This window comes from Chanodichthys erythropterus, chromosome 22, assembly GCF_024489055.1.
Source record: "Chanodichthys erythropterus isolate Z2021 chromosome 22, ASM2448905v1, whole genome shotgun sequence".
Lineage (NCBI taxonomy): Eukaryota > Metazoa > Chordata > Actinopteri > Cypriniformes > Xenocyprididae > Chanodichthys > Chanodichthys erythropterus.
In genome coordinates this window covers 9,242,591-9,261,267 of record NC_090242.1, presented here as the reverse complement: position 1 = coordinate 9,261,267, position 18,677 = coordinate 9,242,591, and the positions used below count along the sequence as shown (strand labels likewise).

Sequence of the window (18,677 nt, the reverse complement as noted above, 5' to 3'; positions counted from 1 at the left end):
TGATTTCCAGGCCTCACAAAGTCATGGAAATTAATAAAATATTGGAAAAATTATGCATGGAAAATTCTGTAGTAAATATATATTTTATGCTCATATTTTATCAGCTAACTATATTGCAACCGATATAATATCTATGATACGCATATGGGAGAAATCATGGAAATGTACTGAGAATGTTTTACAGCCCATCTCAAGGTATACTGGTTTCCATGGACTCTACTGCCTCCCAGTGGTCACACACACACACACACACACACACACACACACACACACACACACACACACACACACACACACACACACACACACACACACACACACACACACACACACACACACACACACACACACACACACACACACACACACACACACACACACACACACACACACACACAAATATTGCAATTCAATTTAACAAATTAGTAAGATTTATCCACTAATCTATTGAATACAAATTACAAAAATACAAATGACATTTTTCTTTTTTTGCATTTATTCTTTTTTATTCATATCTATGTATTCAAGCCTTCAATATAATGAGATACACACAGTAACACATACATTTCACACACACATTATATTATATTTTAGTATTTAGATTAAAAAGATCTGGTGGTTTGAATAAAGGATTGAGATGACTGATGATGACTTTAACATGATTATTCATTTAATATGTGAAATTATGCTGTAATAACCTACAATTGTATGTGAGCTTATATGCATAATAATCAACCAACAAGTGTCTGAACGTGATTTAAAAACAGTGGGAAACTGAAAAAGAAAAAGAAAAAATCGACAAAAAAGTTGAGTGTTTGTCATGCACATGACGTCATTCACTGATACAGCATTGTGTACGAATAAAATCCAATATCATAATGAAAGACACACTCAGTGACTGTCTGCATACAGAGGTGCTTTATTGAAGAAGTGCGGTATTCATGCACAGACACAACCCTCATGTGCTCCGACGAGGGAAAAGGCTCATAATGTTATTAGTGTTCTAGCTGAAGCAGGTCTACACACACACACACACACACTGATATGACGACTTCTGCTGCTGCTACAGTCGTGTTTGATATTGGGCAACACTCACACAAAGTGGCTTCAAAGAAAGACAAGGAAACAATAAAAATAAATTTGATTTTGGCAAACGACAGACCCTGATCATCAAGACATCATGTGCAATATAAAACAACTTCACTGAAGTCATAACACCAACATAAAGGGGACCAGCCCGAGACGGCTGCAGCAAACACACATTCAATGACAGTATTGCTGTTCTGGAGTCAGCATGGGTTCTCAACATAGGATCTGTGCTGAACACACACTAGAGCTGCACCAATCTGGATACATCGAGAATCACTATTTATTTTTGTTCACTTGTTTCATTACTGGGTGAATCAGCATTTTTGAACAAATATTTTAAATGAATGATTCAAAGACTTCACTTGTTTCATTACTGGGTGAATCAGCATTTTTGAATAAATGTTTTAAATTAATGATTCAATGAATCACTCAAAGACTTCACTTGTTTCATTACTGGGTGAATCAGCATTTTTGAATACGTCTTGAATGATTCAATGACTCACCCAAAGACTTTATTTGTTACATTACTGAGTGAATCAGCATTTTTGAATACGTCTTGAATGATTCAATGACTCACCCAAAGACTTTATTTGTTACATTACTGAGTGAATCAGCATTTTTGAATACATCTTGAATGATTCAATGACTCACCCAAAGACTTAATTTGTTTCATTACTGGATGAATCAGTTTTTGAACAAATGTCTTGAATGATTCAATGACTTCACTTGTTTCATTATTGGGTGAATCAGCATTTTTGAACAAGTCTTGGATGATTCAACGACTCACCCAAAGACTTCATTTGTTTCATTATTGGGTGAATCAGCATTTTTGAACACGTCTTGGATGATTCAATGACTCACCCAAAGACTTCATTTGTTTCATTATTGGGTGAATTAGCATTTTTGAATAAATGTTTTAAATTAATGATTCAATGAATCACTCAAAGACTTCACTTGTTTCATTACTGGATGAATCAGTTTTTGAACAAATGTCTTGAATGATTCAATGACTTCACTTGTTTCATTACTGAGTGAATCAGCATTTTTGAACACGTCTTGAATGATTCAATGACTCACCCAAAGACTTCATTTGTTACATTACTGAGTGAATCAGCATTTTTGAAAACGTCTTGAATGATTCAATGACTCACTCAAAGACTTGATTTGTTTCATTATTGGGTGAATCAGCATTTTTGAACACGTCTTGAATGATTCAATGACTTCACTTGTTTCATTACTGGGTGAATCAGCATTTTTGAATACGTCTTGAATGGTTCAATGACTTCACTTGTTTCATTATTGGGTGAATCAGCATTTTTGAATACGTCTTGAATGATTCAATGACTCACCCAAAGACTTCATTTGTTTCATTATTGGATGAATCAGCATTTTTGAACACGTCTTGGATGATTCAATGACTCCCCAAAGACTTCGTTCGTTTCATTATTGGGTGAATCAGCATTTGTGAACAAATGTCTTAAATTATTGATTCAATGACTCGTTTAAAGACTTCACTTGTTTCATAATTGGGTGAATCAGCATTTTTGAACAAATGTTTTATATTAATGATTCAATGAATCACTCAAAGACTTCACTTGTTTCATTACTGGGTGAATCAGCATTCTTGAACAAAGGTCTTGAATGATTCAATGACTCACTCAAAGACTTCATTCGTTTCATTACTGGGTGAATCAGCATTTTTGAACAAATGTTTTAAATGAATGATTCAATGACTCACTCATAGACGCGATGAATCAGCGTTTTTGAACAAATCTCTTGAATGACTAATTCAATGACAAATACATTTTTAAACAGTCACTTGTCACCACCTAGTGGTGTAACAATGTAATGATACAATCTTGATGATACAATTTGAAGCATCAGTTACTTACAAAAGTTATTTACTGTTTTGATCGCTACCGTAGACATCAGCGTTTATATCCAAACTATAAACTTGTATCCCAGTACTTCTGTAATAATTTGAATGTTTGTTCCACAGAATTAATGATACTGTGTGGTTGAAAAGCTGTTTCATAGCTATGCGTGACAACTGCTCTCTCTCTGCCAACGCAGATCTGAATGTTCGCTGTGATTATACTTGTCAAAGGTTTAATAGAGCGATGAATCGCTGTCACTTAGGAATAAGATTGTGTGAGTGTTTGAATCGAGATTGTGATCTTTTAACAATTAATTGTGCAGCTCTAACACACATCTTCACAGAACAGAGGTCAACAAACCACTGTAATGGAAGCAAATGAATCGTCTGTATTTTGTGCTTGGCCTATGTAACAGAAAGCAAGTTTATAATCAAACATCTATAGGGACATACCTTCATTTGTTTTTCTTGAACAATGATCCAGCAGACATGTAAAAATTACGTTCTGCTGAAGAACAGTCTGAAAACTTTAAACACATCAACAGCATTCAAAACATCTGCTGTTAGACACCAAAGAAAACACAAGCAGAAAAGCCCATCTGAAGAATGCACACGAAATAAACAAACGACTATGAAAGCACAATCCCTCCTCCCCTTGATTAAATAAGACACCATGTGTAGACAAAATCAACCGTTTGCATTTCCTCTTCTTCAGTTGGTCAAAAGATGTAATCGTCGGTCATCTTGAGCGAAGGCATGGCCTCGTTGACGTTCTGGTCGAGGCGGTGATACTCCACCCCGCGTGAGCAGAAGCCGTCCCGCCAGCGGCGACTCTGAGCCAGCAGCATCAGCTACACCAGAGGAAAGATACAGAGCAATGATGATGACACTTCATTCAATGCAAATACATTTATATGCCTTTCGTCACCTTGATTTTATATACTGCTTGATCTGACATGTGTGTGAACTGGTGTTGCCAAGAAATTTCTATCTTTACAATACATTTTTTAGAAAATCGATATTTGATACCATTTTTTTTGATGAGAGAAAATACCATAACAACAAATGGCATAAAATTTGAACTTCATCTAAGTTTATTTTCTTTTGATCATAATCACTGATAGAACGATAGACACAATAAACAGGTCGAAATTTGTCAACCGGATGAGATTTTGGACTATCATCTTTATCGCAGTTACGCTCACATGACGTTGCCGTGCCACGCCATCAAGAAAGCTACTCATTTGCATGCATTTTTAAGCATTGCTGTTTAAAATCAAGTGATTTTAATTGCTAAATTTCTCTACCGATAGCCAATTATTCAGAGTGATATCTACCGATAGCGATAGTTTGGGGTTCTCATTATATATTTAAATACTATGAAAGAAATGCAAATAAAAACTTTATTCTCTCCACTTCATCAACTTGTTTCAGAGTAATTGGTATCACTTATAAACAAACACATAACTCAAATTAATATCAATACATTTACTACATTCTGAAAATTAAATAAATATTTATTAACTCTGAATGTTATTAATTCATATAATACTATTAATATTAAACATCAAACTGGTTTCTTAGCATTTTCTTTACACAGAGCACAAATGCTTTGCATAGCATCGATAATACAGATTATTGGCCGATATATTGGTGCATCTCTAATTTTAATTATATGTGCTAAGGCGATATAATATCTTTCCCATATCATATGATATCAACATTTATCACAACATTCATTTACCATTAATGGGGAAAGGCCTTGAGAATGACTTTGAAAATGAATGTAAATGTAAACTGCATAGAGCAGCTACCTTTTACTTTAGAAATCCATTTTATTTTTCCTTAAATTCAGTGTTTTCCATTTTATTTGTTTGGGATTCTGTGTTTTATGATTTAATACAAAACTGACCATTTAAATCAAGCTTTAAAAATGTAATCAAATGAAAATGTAACAATTTACAACAAAACATTGCATTTTTATTTGCTGTCAAATAAGATGCTGCACAACAGAACTGTATACATTTAAAACTAAAATTATGGAAGAAAAAAAAAATCTATGTTGTATGATATTCCTTAGAAATAATATTATTATTGCTTTGAGAAGTACATGTTAGGCTACAGTAGTGATATATTTCGGTCATAATTTCTTGAAGTTAAAGCAAACTTTTATTTTGAAGGTTTGTCGTGAAGATCATAGCTTCAGTTTCAGTGTTTATTTGACTTGACGGTACTTTTTCCTCACATGAAACAGTGAAAAGTTTGTGAAGAGACTCTCAAAGCAGCTCTGGAGATACAGTTCATATGTTCTCATATATTGAGACGGCAGACGCTGAACACACCCTGAGCGGCACGTGTGTAAGACGAAACCGTTCATTCAGACGTGCAGAAATCACTTATTAGGGACATGTACTGACTGGATGTTTTTGTAATTGTTGTGTTTTTTTCCATTACGAATAATAACCCACCATTCAAGAAATTTCCGCCCCCGAATTGGCGCTAATTTGAAAACGAAAGTCTGCGAGTCTCAACTAAGACTGCAAGGTTTGTGAAATTAAATGCTTACTAGATATTGAAAAAACTTTTAAATGACATAAATGCACTACAAATAATGCAATTAGATCAAAGAGAAGCCCATTTTCTTTTGCAATGCCACATCCTATCAAACAAGTTGCCACATACCTTTCTCTTGTTGTGGTAGGTGATGTACACGATGGCAACTAGAAAGGCGATGACAACCAGATGAAAGAAGAAGTGGGAATCTTCATCCTGGGTTGTATAGATGGTTGTGTCCTTGATTTGAACATGTATTTGTTCAGCGCTCTCAGGGGGAGTGTCGTCTTTCCTCATACCCTGGGTGTGTTGAGGTGTTCCAATGTCACCCATGTAATCATCATCATCATCACCATCACCTTCATCATCATTCTCATTATCTATGTTGCCTTTCAATTCTGGAGCCAGTCCTAGAGACGTGCTTTCACCCATGTAATCTACGGTGCTCTCTGCTTTGCCTCCTGCAGGGGTGGAGACGGCGGCTGGCGTGTCTGCAGGTGCAGCGGTAGTCTCTGGTGCTCCAAGTTTGGCAGGTGTGGTCTGTTCTGGGGCGGTTTTGTGCTGGTCTGCGGCAGTGGTCGTAGGTGGAGCGGTGGGAGTGACCGCTGCTTTGGTGCTGCTGTTGGTGTCAATAGCGGGAGCTGGCATCACAATCGTAACCTTGCCCGATTTGCTCCCATTACTGACATTCTGGGCATTCGACACTTCCTTATGAGAAGCTACTGTGATGTTTGAAGTTATTTCCTTAACAGCATCCTGTTGCACAACAGCTGTGGATGGAAAACAAGCCACATTACTTTCACATCTTTCGAGGACATGACAGGCCACAGTTTCATGTAGAGCTGCATGATTAATCGTTAAAAAATAATCGCAATCTTGATTCAAACACCCACACGATTTTATTCCTAAATGTCTATTAAAACTTTAACAAGTATGATCACACACTGTGAACCCTAACGCTCAAAATAATTCATTGGTTTGAGTAGGAAAAACTTAAATTAAACAAATTAGTTCAGTCAAATTAACTTTTATGAGTATTTAGTAGGGTTGAAAAAGGGGCGGTTTCCATGGGAACTTAACCTGGGGAATTTTGGAAACATTCCAATTTGGCTACTTAACAGGAATTTATGGGAATTATTTGGAATTTTGGGAAATGTACATAAAATGTATAATATTTACATAAAATGTATCATATACAAACATAAATATAAACATTTTGTTTGGTCATAACATGAAATAGCAGTTATTTCTTTTTTGCATTTAATTAATTCTAATTTAGTAAATATGTAAAATATATTTTATTGCAGCAATTGTTATGTGTTATTTATTTCAGTATCGCATGATCCTTCAGAAATCATTCTAATATGCTGATTTGATCCTCAGTTACTATCAATGTTTTGCTGCTTAATATATTTTGGAACATGCAATACTTTTTTCAGGATTCATTGAAAAAGTATCACGTTATAAAAAATATTAAGCAGCAACACTGTTTCCAACATTGATAATTGAGTATCAAATTAACATATTAGACTTCTGAAGGATCATGTGACACTGAAAATTCATCTTTGCATTACAGAAATAATTCATATTTTAATGTATATTAAAATAGAAAACCATTATTTTAAATTGTAGTTATATTTCACAATATTACAGTTTTTTTCTGTATTTTTGATCAAATGTGCATGTTATGGACTGGGGGATGCACAGTGCATGCAGGGGGCGTGGCCTCAATATCCCTGCAGTAAGTCATGTGCTGTGTGAATGTGATTGAGGAATGTGCAAGATAAAAATTAAACTGAAATTGCATTAAATCTGATTGTTTTAACCAAAATTAAGCAGCAAGATGTTTTTTTTTTCCAACTACATTTATGTTCCCCATTATAGGCTAACCTGCAATTTTGCAAATTCCTTGTTTATGGCAATATTCCCATTAATTCCCATGAACAGTTTCCAGCTTTGAAAATTCCCAGAATTTTGCAACCCTAGTATTTAGCACTTTGTTTCAGTTCACAGAACTGATATATTTTGAGTAAACTGAACTGTTTCATTGTTTTGAGTGTTATGAACTTATTTCGTTTAATTTAGACAAACTTAAGTTTAACTGGAACTGGGCTGAGATTTCTATTTCCCAGTATTCTCTGCCCATGGCACTCGAAAGGGATGCTAAAATGAAGTGTTATGCATTTTTTTGTGTGTGTGTGTGTGTGTGTGTGTGTGTGTGTGTGTGTGTGTGTGTGTGCAAGATTAATGTTAAGTGGGAGATTCAGTAGTGATTAGAAGAGTTAGAAGAGTTTCTGTTAATGTGGGTTTTTGGAGAGTTAACATCATGGTGACAAGAGGTGCTATACCATGCTATTGTTAACATGTTAGCAAATTAGCATAATTTAGCTTAGCTAAGTTTACACCAATAAAAATTTTCAAATCGAGGTTACATGAAAATTTTAAGTTTTGTATGAATTAGTGTACTCAAACATTTCAAGTTAAGAACAATCAAAATGTCTGAGTAAAAAATACAAATCTGCCAGTTATGCTTACGTATTGAATTTCTTAACTTAAAAATTAGTTTGAGTTTTGCCAACTTATTCGGGTTTACAGTGCAGCAAACATTCGGATCTGCGTTGGCACTGATCAAGTATGAAACAGCTACACAAACAGAACTGGGGTAAAAGTTTGTAGTTCGGATATAAACACTGATGTCTACGGAAGCAAAAATAGAGCAAAACATGGCGCTTCAAATAACAATTGTAGCAGTTACATCGTTACACCAGTAGGTGGCGACAAGTGAAAGTTAAAAAATGTATTTGTTATTGAATCATTCATTCAAGAGATTCGTTCAGAAACACTGATTTATCCAGTAATAAAACAGGTGAAGTATTTATGAGTGAGTCATTGAATCATTCACTCAAACTGATTTTTTTTTTTTAATTGGCATTTAGATTCAACATCAAATCGGAACTACATAAATGGTTGGAAACAAAGTTTGGAGGGTTTGATGTGCTGGCACGGATGGGGAGGGATTTTCCTGCCTCTGCTTTTAATGCATTTCCCATTATCGACAGTAGATGGTGATGTAAGTTGTCCTACCACTATCGCTACGGAGTAATTCCAATATAAGAGTCAAAATCTGCTAAGGGGCAATAATAGAATTTTTGTTAAAAGATTTTTGTTATGAGAGACAATAAAAACATCTGTGCATCAAAACCACTCCTTCCTGGGTAGAAAAAAACAAAACAAAAAACGTAATTTTCAAAAGTCAACAAATTTGCGACAGCTGAATGTAACATTTTTTAAAAGAAATTTCAGAAAATTCCCCGGCTCAGATTTTTTAATTTTGTTAATATTTTTTTCTGTAGAATGACAAGAATAATGAAAGCCAGAAGATTAATTGTCATGGAAGAATATTTATTGAGTAATCCACTATTTTGTACAGCAGGGCTCGCCCGGGGCCAGTGCTGTCGGTTGTGCGATATATATCGTCTATGATATTATAATTGTCGATTTAACAATCTGAAATTATCGAGTATGTCCCTCAATTTACAAAACCTAACAAAAACACACCCATTGAGTGCACGCATGCTCTACATGATGTAGTCTAGTAGGTTAGACTAGTGCTTGTGCATATTTATAGTGCACGCTTTCACTGCGTGATTTAGACTATTAAAATTTAGAATGCCCCAGAATTCAAGGTAAGGGGCAAAAATGCCCCAGTATATATTAAATGATATAAATGTAAAAGATAGTTAACCAATATTACACAGCACCGTTTTTCTCCAAATATCAACAATTACAAATGTTATATTGATTTTATTCAGCGTACAGTTTAGTGAACAAGAACCTAATATCAAGTGACTTACATTTTAGACACCAAATCGTCTGTATTTAACTAACGAAAATAGTTCCAAAGTCCACAGAATTGTTTTGTGTCTCTGAGCAACACTTCCTGAATGAATCAGCCATTTGAATGAATCGGTTGAATCTCAATGATTCACTCATTAACAGTGATTCGCTGCCACCTACTGGTGGATTTAATTTCACATTTAAAGTGTCTTCATTTTTTAAATAATTTCAAATAACAGTATTTAACGTTTTATATTTTCAACATTTCAAAACATTATATGCATCTGTAACTGCTCTCGACTGATTAATAAAGTTTAATCTATAGTTATATTATATATCTATAGTTACATAGTAATAGATATTACAATTTCTGTACCTGAAAATCTCCTGTTTAAACCTACATAAATTAATTTGTGCTAGTACTCATAATATGATTATTTATTACTATTTTATTACTTGTTGTTTATTTATCTAGCAATATTTAAAATTTAAGTAAGTTAATCTAGTAGCTTTAGATGTTATAACCTTATTTATTAAGGTTACATGTATCAAAAACATTTGTCAATTTTGTCAGATTGGTAGGTCTATTAGTAAAATCTGTTTCATTATATGCCAACAGTGACAGTTCAAAAATGGGGGAAAGCACTTGTGTTTGTTTGCAAACTCAAGAAGTATTAAAGATCTCTCAATATCATTTTAAATTCTGGTTCTTAAAACGTTTCTTGTGCAATCTTCATTTTAAGATATGATATAGAGATCTCAATGCGGCTCCATGAGTAAACTGTAAACAATTTCAGGAGTCAAAACCCAAAGTTCGCGTTTTGTTTACAAAGCCATGACAGTTGACAAACTGACCACGTCACAAAGAGCACGAGACTTCCGGTATCGGAATCAAGAGTCTTGTGTGAGTTTTCTATGGCTTATATGACATAATGTAAATTTATTGGAATCGAGACACAAACATTTGATGAGAAAGACATTTAAGTGGCAAAAAGGAAACATAGTGCATAGTGTATAGAGCGTCATTTGGGACGCAACTTCAGTCACAGGTTAACTTTGACACGAAACTTGGGCTCGATTGTATCAGCATTATGTTATGACACCCCTGGTCGCAGTGAACAACCCGTCGATGTCTGAAGGGAAATTCTTCACTAACCTGCTGGTGTCAACGGAGCGCAGCTCACAGAAAAGATCAGCAGTGTCATTAAAACTGCGAATATTCCCATAGCTGAATCCCTGCATCGAGTCTTCCGGAACGTCGCCATCTTGAATGACGCCGTCATCAGCGCGCATGCTCCGTGTAGCCGCTGCGTTGTGACTGGGGTTGCAAAGTCCTCGATTTTCACGCAGGATTTGTTGCAAAAAATTTTGAAGCCATTTTGATTTACATGGAGAACTGGATCCAAGATTAAAGGAGTTTCTTATAAAGTTTAACGTTCATCATAAAAAAAAAAAAGTTGGGGATTTTGTAAGGTTGTATCAGTTATATTTTGTAAAAAATTATTATGCCAGTGGGGATAATCCTAATTATTTTATTTTATATAATGTATTTATAAAATGTATTTATATAAATAGATATAAATAAATAGATTAAAAAAATCTATTTATTTTTTTAAATATATATATATATATATATAACACTCATACAGACATGCATGAATTAAAGAACACCAAATTCAGAGACAAATGTAAAGGTGTAAATACAGGATGAGCTCTGACATCACTGTAGAGAAAATGAAACTAACTTGATCAACAACAATATGGACACCTGAAACGATCAACTTCTCTAAACAACAGAATATTTATTGAGCCGTTCAGAGAGACTTGTGATACTCACAGGTAAGTGAGAGACTGTGCTGAACAGGTTTCTGATGGAATTGCTCTGGTTTAGTAGGATTTATGACAAACTGAAATAAGTTGAACAGAACCAGGTCTAAGCATGTCAAATACTCAACTACTTTAGCTGTTCACTGCACTGAAATGTTTTCAGAATCGTATTGTTAATGTCATTTGACTGATTGGATGTAAAGTTTGTTGTTTTTCACACAACAAACATGAAAACTATAGATATAAAAATATAGCTGCAAGCAGCAATTAAGGGGCCAATCACAACAGAAGAAATCATAAAAGCAAGCAGATCAACTGCAAAATTTAGTAAATAAAGACATTTGGAGATGATTTTGAGCAAAAATAATGAATAAAATACAACATTTTCTACAAAATGCAAAATGGTCGATATGGCAATATTGGATATCATTTAACTCGGAATGCCACCCCGAATCCCACCGCCCCAAGACCATTATTATATGATTTTTTGACAAACTGTTCATAAGTTATAAGCAAAAATATTCATTTTTCATATATCCAGACCAGTAGGTGGCGCTGCATTGAAACGCAGCATGTAACTTCAGGACGTGCTTGTGATGTACCAAGTTTGGTCTGATTACAATAAAGCATTGCGGAGATACAGCCTTACATTTATTTTCACAAGCTTTACATAAAATGTTTTGTGAATTATTTGAAAACGGTTTGAGGGATCGACTTGAATTCTATAACTTTTTGTGGGCATGGTCTGAAGGTGATCTGGTTTTATTGTAATGAAAATTGGAGCAATGGCAAAAAAGAAAAAGTAGGTTTTTCAGAAATTTCAAAATGGAGGAAATGTTTCATGACTTCGAATCATCTCGTGCCAAGGAATCAGAGGACTTTTTTTTTCTTCCTAGCCCTTATGGTTCAAAAGTTATTAGCATAAATGTATGTGAAATTTTGCGCACAGTTTGGTGCTATTAAGTTAGAGACTCCAAAATCTGATTGGTTAACCATACGGTTCTATAGGTTGCCATAGACAAGAGCAGAAGAAGAAGAAAACCAACGATTACAATAAGTGCCTTTGCATCTTCAGTGCTTGGCCCCTAAATATTCTTAGTCTTAAAACATATCTGTGTATTTTGAGGAGAGAATTAATTATTTGTACTTTTCTGATCAGCAGCCCGTAGTTTAGTTTGTTGAGGTTCATCTTGAAAAGGATTAATAGGGGAAGAGCAATGGCAGAATCGGCATCAATATCATCACAAGGAAGAGAGACCAGGAGACGTATAAATCTGCCTCCAGGTAAGTTAAGAAAAAAGAATCACTGCATGACTTCTTATATTTTAGCTTCTTCAGAGTAGCCACATGTTGTCCAGATTCAAGCTCTGCACAATGTTCACATTCTACATTTGACTACTATTGATGATCATTAATTCTCATAATTTCTGTTTCCAGATTTGTCTTCCTCCAGTGGTCCACTGACTGAGGAGCTTCAGTGCTCTATCTGTCTGGACGTGTTCAATGATCCAGTCAGCACTTCATGTGGACACAACTTCTGCAAGACCTGTCTGAATAAGTGCTGGGACAACAGCCAGACCTGCAGCTGTCCATGTTGTAAAGAAACATTCAAGCACAGACCTGATCTCAAGACTAATACCACACTCAGAGAGCTTGTAGATCACTATAAGAAAAGTTGTTTTCCTGAGAAAACAACTGAAGTTCGGAAAGAAACTGATGTTCTGTGTGACATCTGTGAGGAAAGAAAGCAGAAAGCCCTGAAGTCGTGTCTGGTGTGTCAGAGCTCTTACTGTGAAACTCACCTGGAGCGTCATTTGAGAGTGGCAGGTTTAAAGAAACACAAACTGATCAATCCTGTGAGTAATCTGGAGGAATATATATGTCCGAAACATGAGAGACCTCTGGAGCTGTTCTGTAGAGATGATCAGACATGTGTGTGTCCGATGTGTGACGTGACAGACCACAAGAACCACAACACTGTTTCTATAGAAGAGGAGAGTGAGGAGAAGAAGGTAGAAGTTACTATTAAAACTACTTTTAATGGGCTCAACACGCATGAAAACAATTGTGTGTTTCCTGACAGGACAGTAAATCTCTGTTATGATAAATGTGTCTGTGTTGTTCTGTCTATAGTCTCAACTGATGAAAACACAGAAAGGAGTGCAGCAGATTATCCAGGACAGAATCATGAAGATTCAAGACATCAAACACTCATCAGAAGTCAGAAAAGTGAGTTAAATTATGTAATTTAGTTTTATTAAATATTTATTATTTAGTATTTAATATTTATTATATCAGTTAGTTCAGGGGACAAAATGCTGATAGTTCATTTAATTCTACCTTAAAATAATATTAAAATCGAGCATGTATTTCTAATGTCAAAATGTCGTAAATCAAGTACATTAAATCAAATTACCTCATCATTTGCAGTCAAAAAGGACTGTATCCACAGAAGCAGCATGCATAGGATAGATTGCGTGCCGAATCTGCTGCCTTAAATCACGCTAAATTACTGTTGTTCTCGAAAATGCACCTTTGTAAAAGTGGGGATTTAGCACTTACTCGCATGAAGAACAAATATAGACACAGATAATGGATTAATTTCGATTTAAGACTCAAACTTTCTCCGATACAAAAACATACCTTACGTGAGTTCTTGTATTTAATGATGATAAAGAGCAAGAATGCAATTGTTCCCAAATATCCACATGACTGCAAACGTGACATTATTATACAAGTCAAAAAACAAAATGTACATTTTAAACACAGTACTGTCAGTATTTACTCTATTTTGCAATGAAATAATAGTTCTAATGAAAACCACAGCAGAACTACAACACACGTCTGTGTTTCGCGAACAATTCTGCGGCTTTGAACGAATCATGACAGTCAATGATTCAATGATTCATTCACAGCCACTTGCTTCGTTACTGAATGAATGACTCGATGACTCACTCATAAAAACAGTGACTTACTGGCGGTTTTAGTTTAATATTTAAAAGTTTTACTTATATTTTCCCTTAATGGTAAAGGTGTGACTGCAATTGAAGTAGAAGAGAGGGGGTACGCAGAAGGATGGTAATCCCTTCAGGGGGTACTCCAAGCTAAAAAGTTTGGGAACCACTGCTTTATAACATTAAAGTTTTTTTTTTTTTTTTTTTTTTTTTAAGTTCACAGTAGAATCACTGAAGCAGAGTTAAAGTTAATGAGATAATTAAGCGGTTAAATAAGTGATGATTGAGCATTAGTGATGAACACCTGCTGTTAACAAGCAGAATCAATGATGAAAAGAGAAACACAAGAACTACAACTGACTTCAGCCACAGTCTTAGATGAAATCAGCTGAAGATAAAAGACATTATATCTCAAGATCTCAGGAGAGGAGGATTATCTTTTCTTCAGTGATTCAGCTTGTTAACAGCAGGTGTTCATCACTAACACTCATTCATTGCTTGATTAATCTCTTAATTATCCCATTGACTTTAACTCTGCTTCAGTGTCAGTTTAACACTATTTAGTGATCATATGCACTCCAAGCAGAGTTGATTTATCTCTGGTGATTCTGCTGTGTTGGAACTGTTTTTCCTGGCAAAGCAAAAATAGACAAAGTAACTGTCGGTATTGTGTCTATAATGTAAATAATCTATAATATCGAGGAATCATTCAGTGCAGTCGGTTCAGGATAGAGTTATTTTGATGAACCCTTAATACACTGAATTATGAGCTATAGTAACTATATACTCTTGTCTTATCAAACACCACTAATAATTTGTTGAGCAGAGAAACACAGAGAAGCAGAAAGCAGCCCGTGTCGAGCTCTTCACTGATCTGATCCGCTCCATTGAGAGATGTCAGACTGAACTGCTGGAGATGATGGAGGAGCAGCAGAAAGCAGCAGAGAAACAGGAGGAAGAGCTCATTGAAGAGCTGGAGCAGGAGATCACGGAGCTAAAGATGAGAAACACTGAGCTGGAGGAGCTCTCACACACTGAAGATCACCTCCACCTTCTACAGGTCAGTCAACATCTCTCTGATCAATGGTAATGACACTCCCCATGCTGAAGGATTTCTCCTCTCTTCTGCTCTAGACCTACTCATCCCTGTGCAGCCCTAGAAACACCAGGAACTGGTCTGAGATCAGTATGAAGACGGATGAAAGTCTGGAGACTCTGAGGAAAGCTCTGACTCAACTGCAGGACACTCTACAGGAGAAACTCACACTAACTGGTACGACAGTATCAAACACACCATACAGATATATATATATATTCATCAATTCCATAGTTTGTATGATTGCAGTTGTATGTACGTTTCTAATGGAAAATGAGCTGGAAAATGTAGATTAAAGGATTAGTTCACTTTCAAATGAAAATTACTCCAAGCTTTACTCACCCTCAAGCCATACTAGGTGTATGTGACTTTCGTCTTTCTGATGAACACAATCTGAGATATTTTAATAAATATCCTGACGCATCTGAGCTTTACAGTATAATGGCAGTGAACGGGAAACAATGAGTCTGAGCTGAAGAAAGTGCATCCATCCATCATAAACATACTCCACACGTCTCCGGGGGATTAATAAAGTCCTTCTGAAGTGAAGCGATGTGTTTGTGTAAAAAAATATCCAGACAAGTTATGAAATAAAATATCTAGCTTCTGCCAGACTGTCTTCTATATTCAAGTTACGAAGAAAGTGGCGTCGCCGTCACGTCAGTTGAGCTTTTTCCATAAGTTGAATAGGAAAGTCGTAGGATGTAGCGTAAGCTTTTTGAACTGCAAGAGTTTTACACTTTCTCCGAAACTTGAATACGGAAGGTGGCTTGTGTGGAAGTGAGATATTTTACTTCATAACTTGTTAAATATGGATATTTTTTTTACACAAACGCATCGTTTCACTTCAGAAGGCCTTTATTAACCCCCAGGAGCCGTGTGGAGTATGTTTATGATGATCAGATCACACACATTGATCAGATAAAACATGATGTTTATTCAGTTCTTTAAATATAACCTTAAAGCTTGTCTATAATTCCACACATCTCATAGATCTGATGATGTTTTATTGTCATTTGTCTCTACAGAGCTGAAGAGGATGCAGCAGTATGCAGGTGTGTGTGTGCACTACACTATTACACTCACAGCTTCATTACTGACCTGATTCATTATTAAAAACATTATCATCATCACTAAATCTTTGTATTTTGAATTTTTTATTCTCTGTTTTCTCAGTGGATGTGACTCTGGATCCTGATACAGCTCATCCAAAACTCATCCTGTCTGATGATGGAAAACAAGTGAGATGTGGAGACATTAAACAGAAACTCCCAGACAATCCAGAGAGATTTGATCAATGTATATGTGTTCTGGGAAAGGAGAGATTCTCCTCAGGGAGATTTTATTTTGAGGTGCAGGTGAAGGAAAAGACTGACTGGGATTTAGGAGTGGCCAGAGAATCCATTATCAGGAAGGGAACGATCACACCGACTCCCAGTAATGGATACTGGATTGTGGGACTGTGGAATGAATATATTGCCTTTGCTGATCCTCCCGTCTCTCTGTCTCTGAGCGTGAAGCCGCAGCGGGTCGGTGTGTTTGTGGATTATGAGGAGGGTCTGGTCTCCTTTTATGATGTGGAGTCCAGCTCTCATATCTACTCTTTCACTGGTCAGTCTTTCAATGACAAACTCTGTCCATATTTTTGCCCAGGCCCTAATAATGGAGGTAAAAACTCAACTCCACTGATCATCACACCTGTCAGTTACAATAAATGAATTCATACCCCTAATATGAAATATTTGATGAAAATAAGGCTGCATGTAATGAATGTTTAAAAACACTAAAATGTATGTGTTAACTCACAGGATGAGAATCATTTGTTTTTGCTGCTTGGTTTACATCACAGTGATTACAGCATCTGAATACAGACATTTGTGTTAGGTACTTTAAATGGATTAATTGTTGTTTCTGTTTTATTGTGTCCAATAATAACCCTACATAATTATCTCACCATAGCAGATATGTTTTAGTGGATTCACAAAAATTAATTGAGTGTGACACTGTTGGTGCTTCTCCACTGCTGTTAGTACCGATTCAAAGTGGGTGGGATTATAGACGGATCCATTATAGTTGCACTATGCAGTGGAAAAGCACCATTAAAGTCCCCCTGTAGTAAATAATTTGATCCCTCAAAACTCATCTTTGATCACCAAAATGATGATATTTAAACATATTTTATCTTGAAATGCCTTAAAATAGCCTGAATGTAACTCTACACCCTTGCCTCATTTAGTATATGGGGTTCTATGAATATGCTAATAAAGCGCTATAGAAATAACTTGACTTGATTCTTACATTTCAGGTTCACAACCATAAATCAGGGTCATCAGTTTGATTTGTACATATTCACACATTCTGTGGCCTTATAAACATGTTAACTGCAAAAGAATCAAGATTTTACACCACTTCTGTAGAAGCGACCCATATGTTTGGTTACATAAATCTGAAAAGCTTTTAAATTTTAATTATATTTATGAGTTTCTTGTTTTGTGTTTTCATGTTTGAAAGTTTCAAAGTATATCATGAGATCAGTAACAAAAGACAATATATGAGGTTTTCTTGTAAATGTAAAACTTTGCCAAGATAATTAAAATATGTATGTAATTTTGTTCTTCAGAATAATACGGGTTAATAAAAGGGTTTGATAAAGTAAAATGCCATAAGGTTCAAAATGTAAAGTTTTGTCATTCTATCTTGAAATCAATCCAAAATGAAATAAAGTGCAATAAAAATGAGTGTGAAATATACCTGAATATATTGCAAAAAGTTCCATTATCACAAACAGTATTAATATATCTACAAATGTGTGCATTTATGGGATAACATCTATGAATAATTTTGTAAGTTATTTCACTTTGTTAGAAATAATATAAATTTATACGGTAATGTGCCCCGATACAGTATAAGGTGAGGTTTAAGCAAAGAATAACACAAGACACGTCACTCGTATTGTTTTGAATGGGAGAAAGTGCAACGAGCAATTGGAGTTTCTTATAAAGTTAAAAAGAAAAGACCATTTACAAAAAGTTGGGGATTTTGTAAGGCTGTATCATTGATGTTTACATCTGAGGATTTGGTTAAAATTATTATGACTCTGGGGACAGCCCTAATTATTTTATATCTTACATATATTATATATCTTTTTCACTACACATGAGTCATTTTAAATAAGCCACTCTTTTACTTTAAGGCCAAGTTCAGACTGACAGCAAAAATCAGACTTTTTCTAATTCAGATGGGTTTCTGAAAGTCTGGACTGAAAACACACTTTTTGGGGGAAGTAATAGTACTTTTACTTGAGTATATTTTTTTAGTACTCTTTCCACCCCTGCTCTCAGGAAACAATGTTTAATGTTGATTATCTTCAAAACTTACAGTAGTAACTTACATATATATATATATTATTTTGAGTAAGAAATCAAAATGCTCAATCCAGTAGTGT

The 18,677-nt window shown here is 35.2% G+C and overlaps 2 protein-coding genes across 3 annotated transcripts; one reads left to right on the top strand and one right to left on the bottom strand.

Moving 5' to 3' along the window:
- Nucleotides 1-493: 493 nt before the first annotated feature.
- On the bottom strand, nucleotides 494-10,665 carry c22h5orf15 (chromosome 22 C5orf15 homolog). Its single transcript, XM_067375160.1, has 3 exons — nucleotides 10,512-10,665; nucleotides 5,648-6,288; nucleotides 494-3,816 (listed from the first exon to the last, which is right to left on the bottom strand). Exons 1-3 carry the CDS (start codon nucleotides 10,636-10,638, stop codon nucleotides 3,685-3,687), a joined length of 900 nt encoding a protein of 299 aa, XP_067231261.1. The 5' UTR covers nucleotides 10,639-10,665; the 3' UTR covers nucleotides 494-3,684.
- Nucleotides 10,666-11,091: 426 nt separating this feature from the next.
- Nucleotides 11,092-17,956, top strand: LOC137012103 (E3 ubiquitin-protein ligase TRIM39-like). 2 transcript variants are annotated; one of them, XM_067375158.1, is made up of 8 exons: nucleotides 11,092-11,194; nucleotides 12,342-12,466; nucleotides 12,620-13,194; nucleotides 13,316-13,411; nucleotides 14,963-15,196; nucleotides 15,271-15,409; nucleotides 16,261-16,287; nucleotides 16,409-17,956. In XM_067375158.1, the coding sequence occupies exons 2-8, from the start codon at nucleotides 12,400-12,402 to the stop codon at nucleotides 16,948-16,950; spliced, it is 1,680 nt and encodes a 559-aa protein (XP_067231259.1). In that variant the 5' UTR covers nucleotides 11,092-11,194; nucleotides 12,342-12,399; the 3' UTR covers nucleotides 16,951-17,956. The 2 variants fall into 2 exon arrangements, with proteins under 2 accessions (XP_067231259.1, XP_067231260.1); XM_067375159.1 differs by having other exon boundaries at nucleotides 11,100-11,194; nucleotides 12,345-12,466.
- The last annotated feature ends 721 nt before the right edge of the window (nucleotides 17,957-18,677 follow it).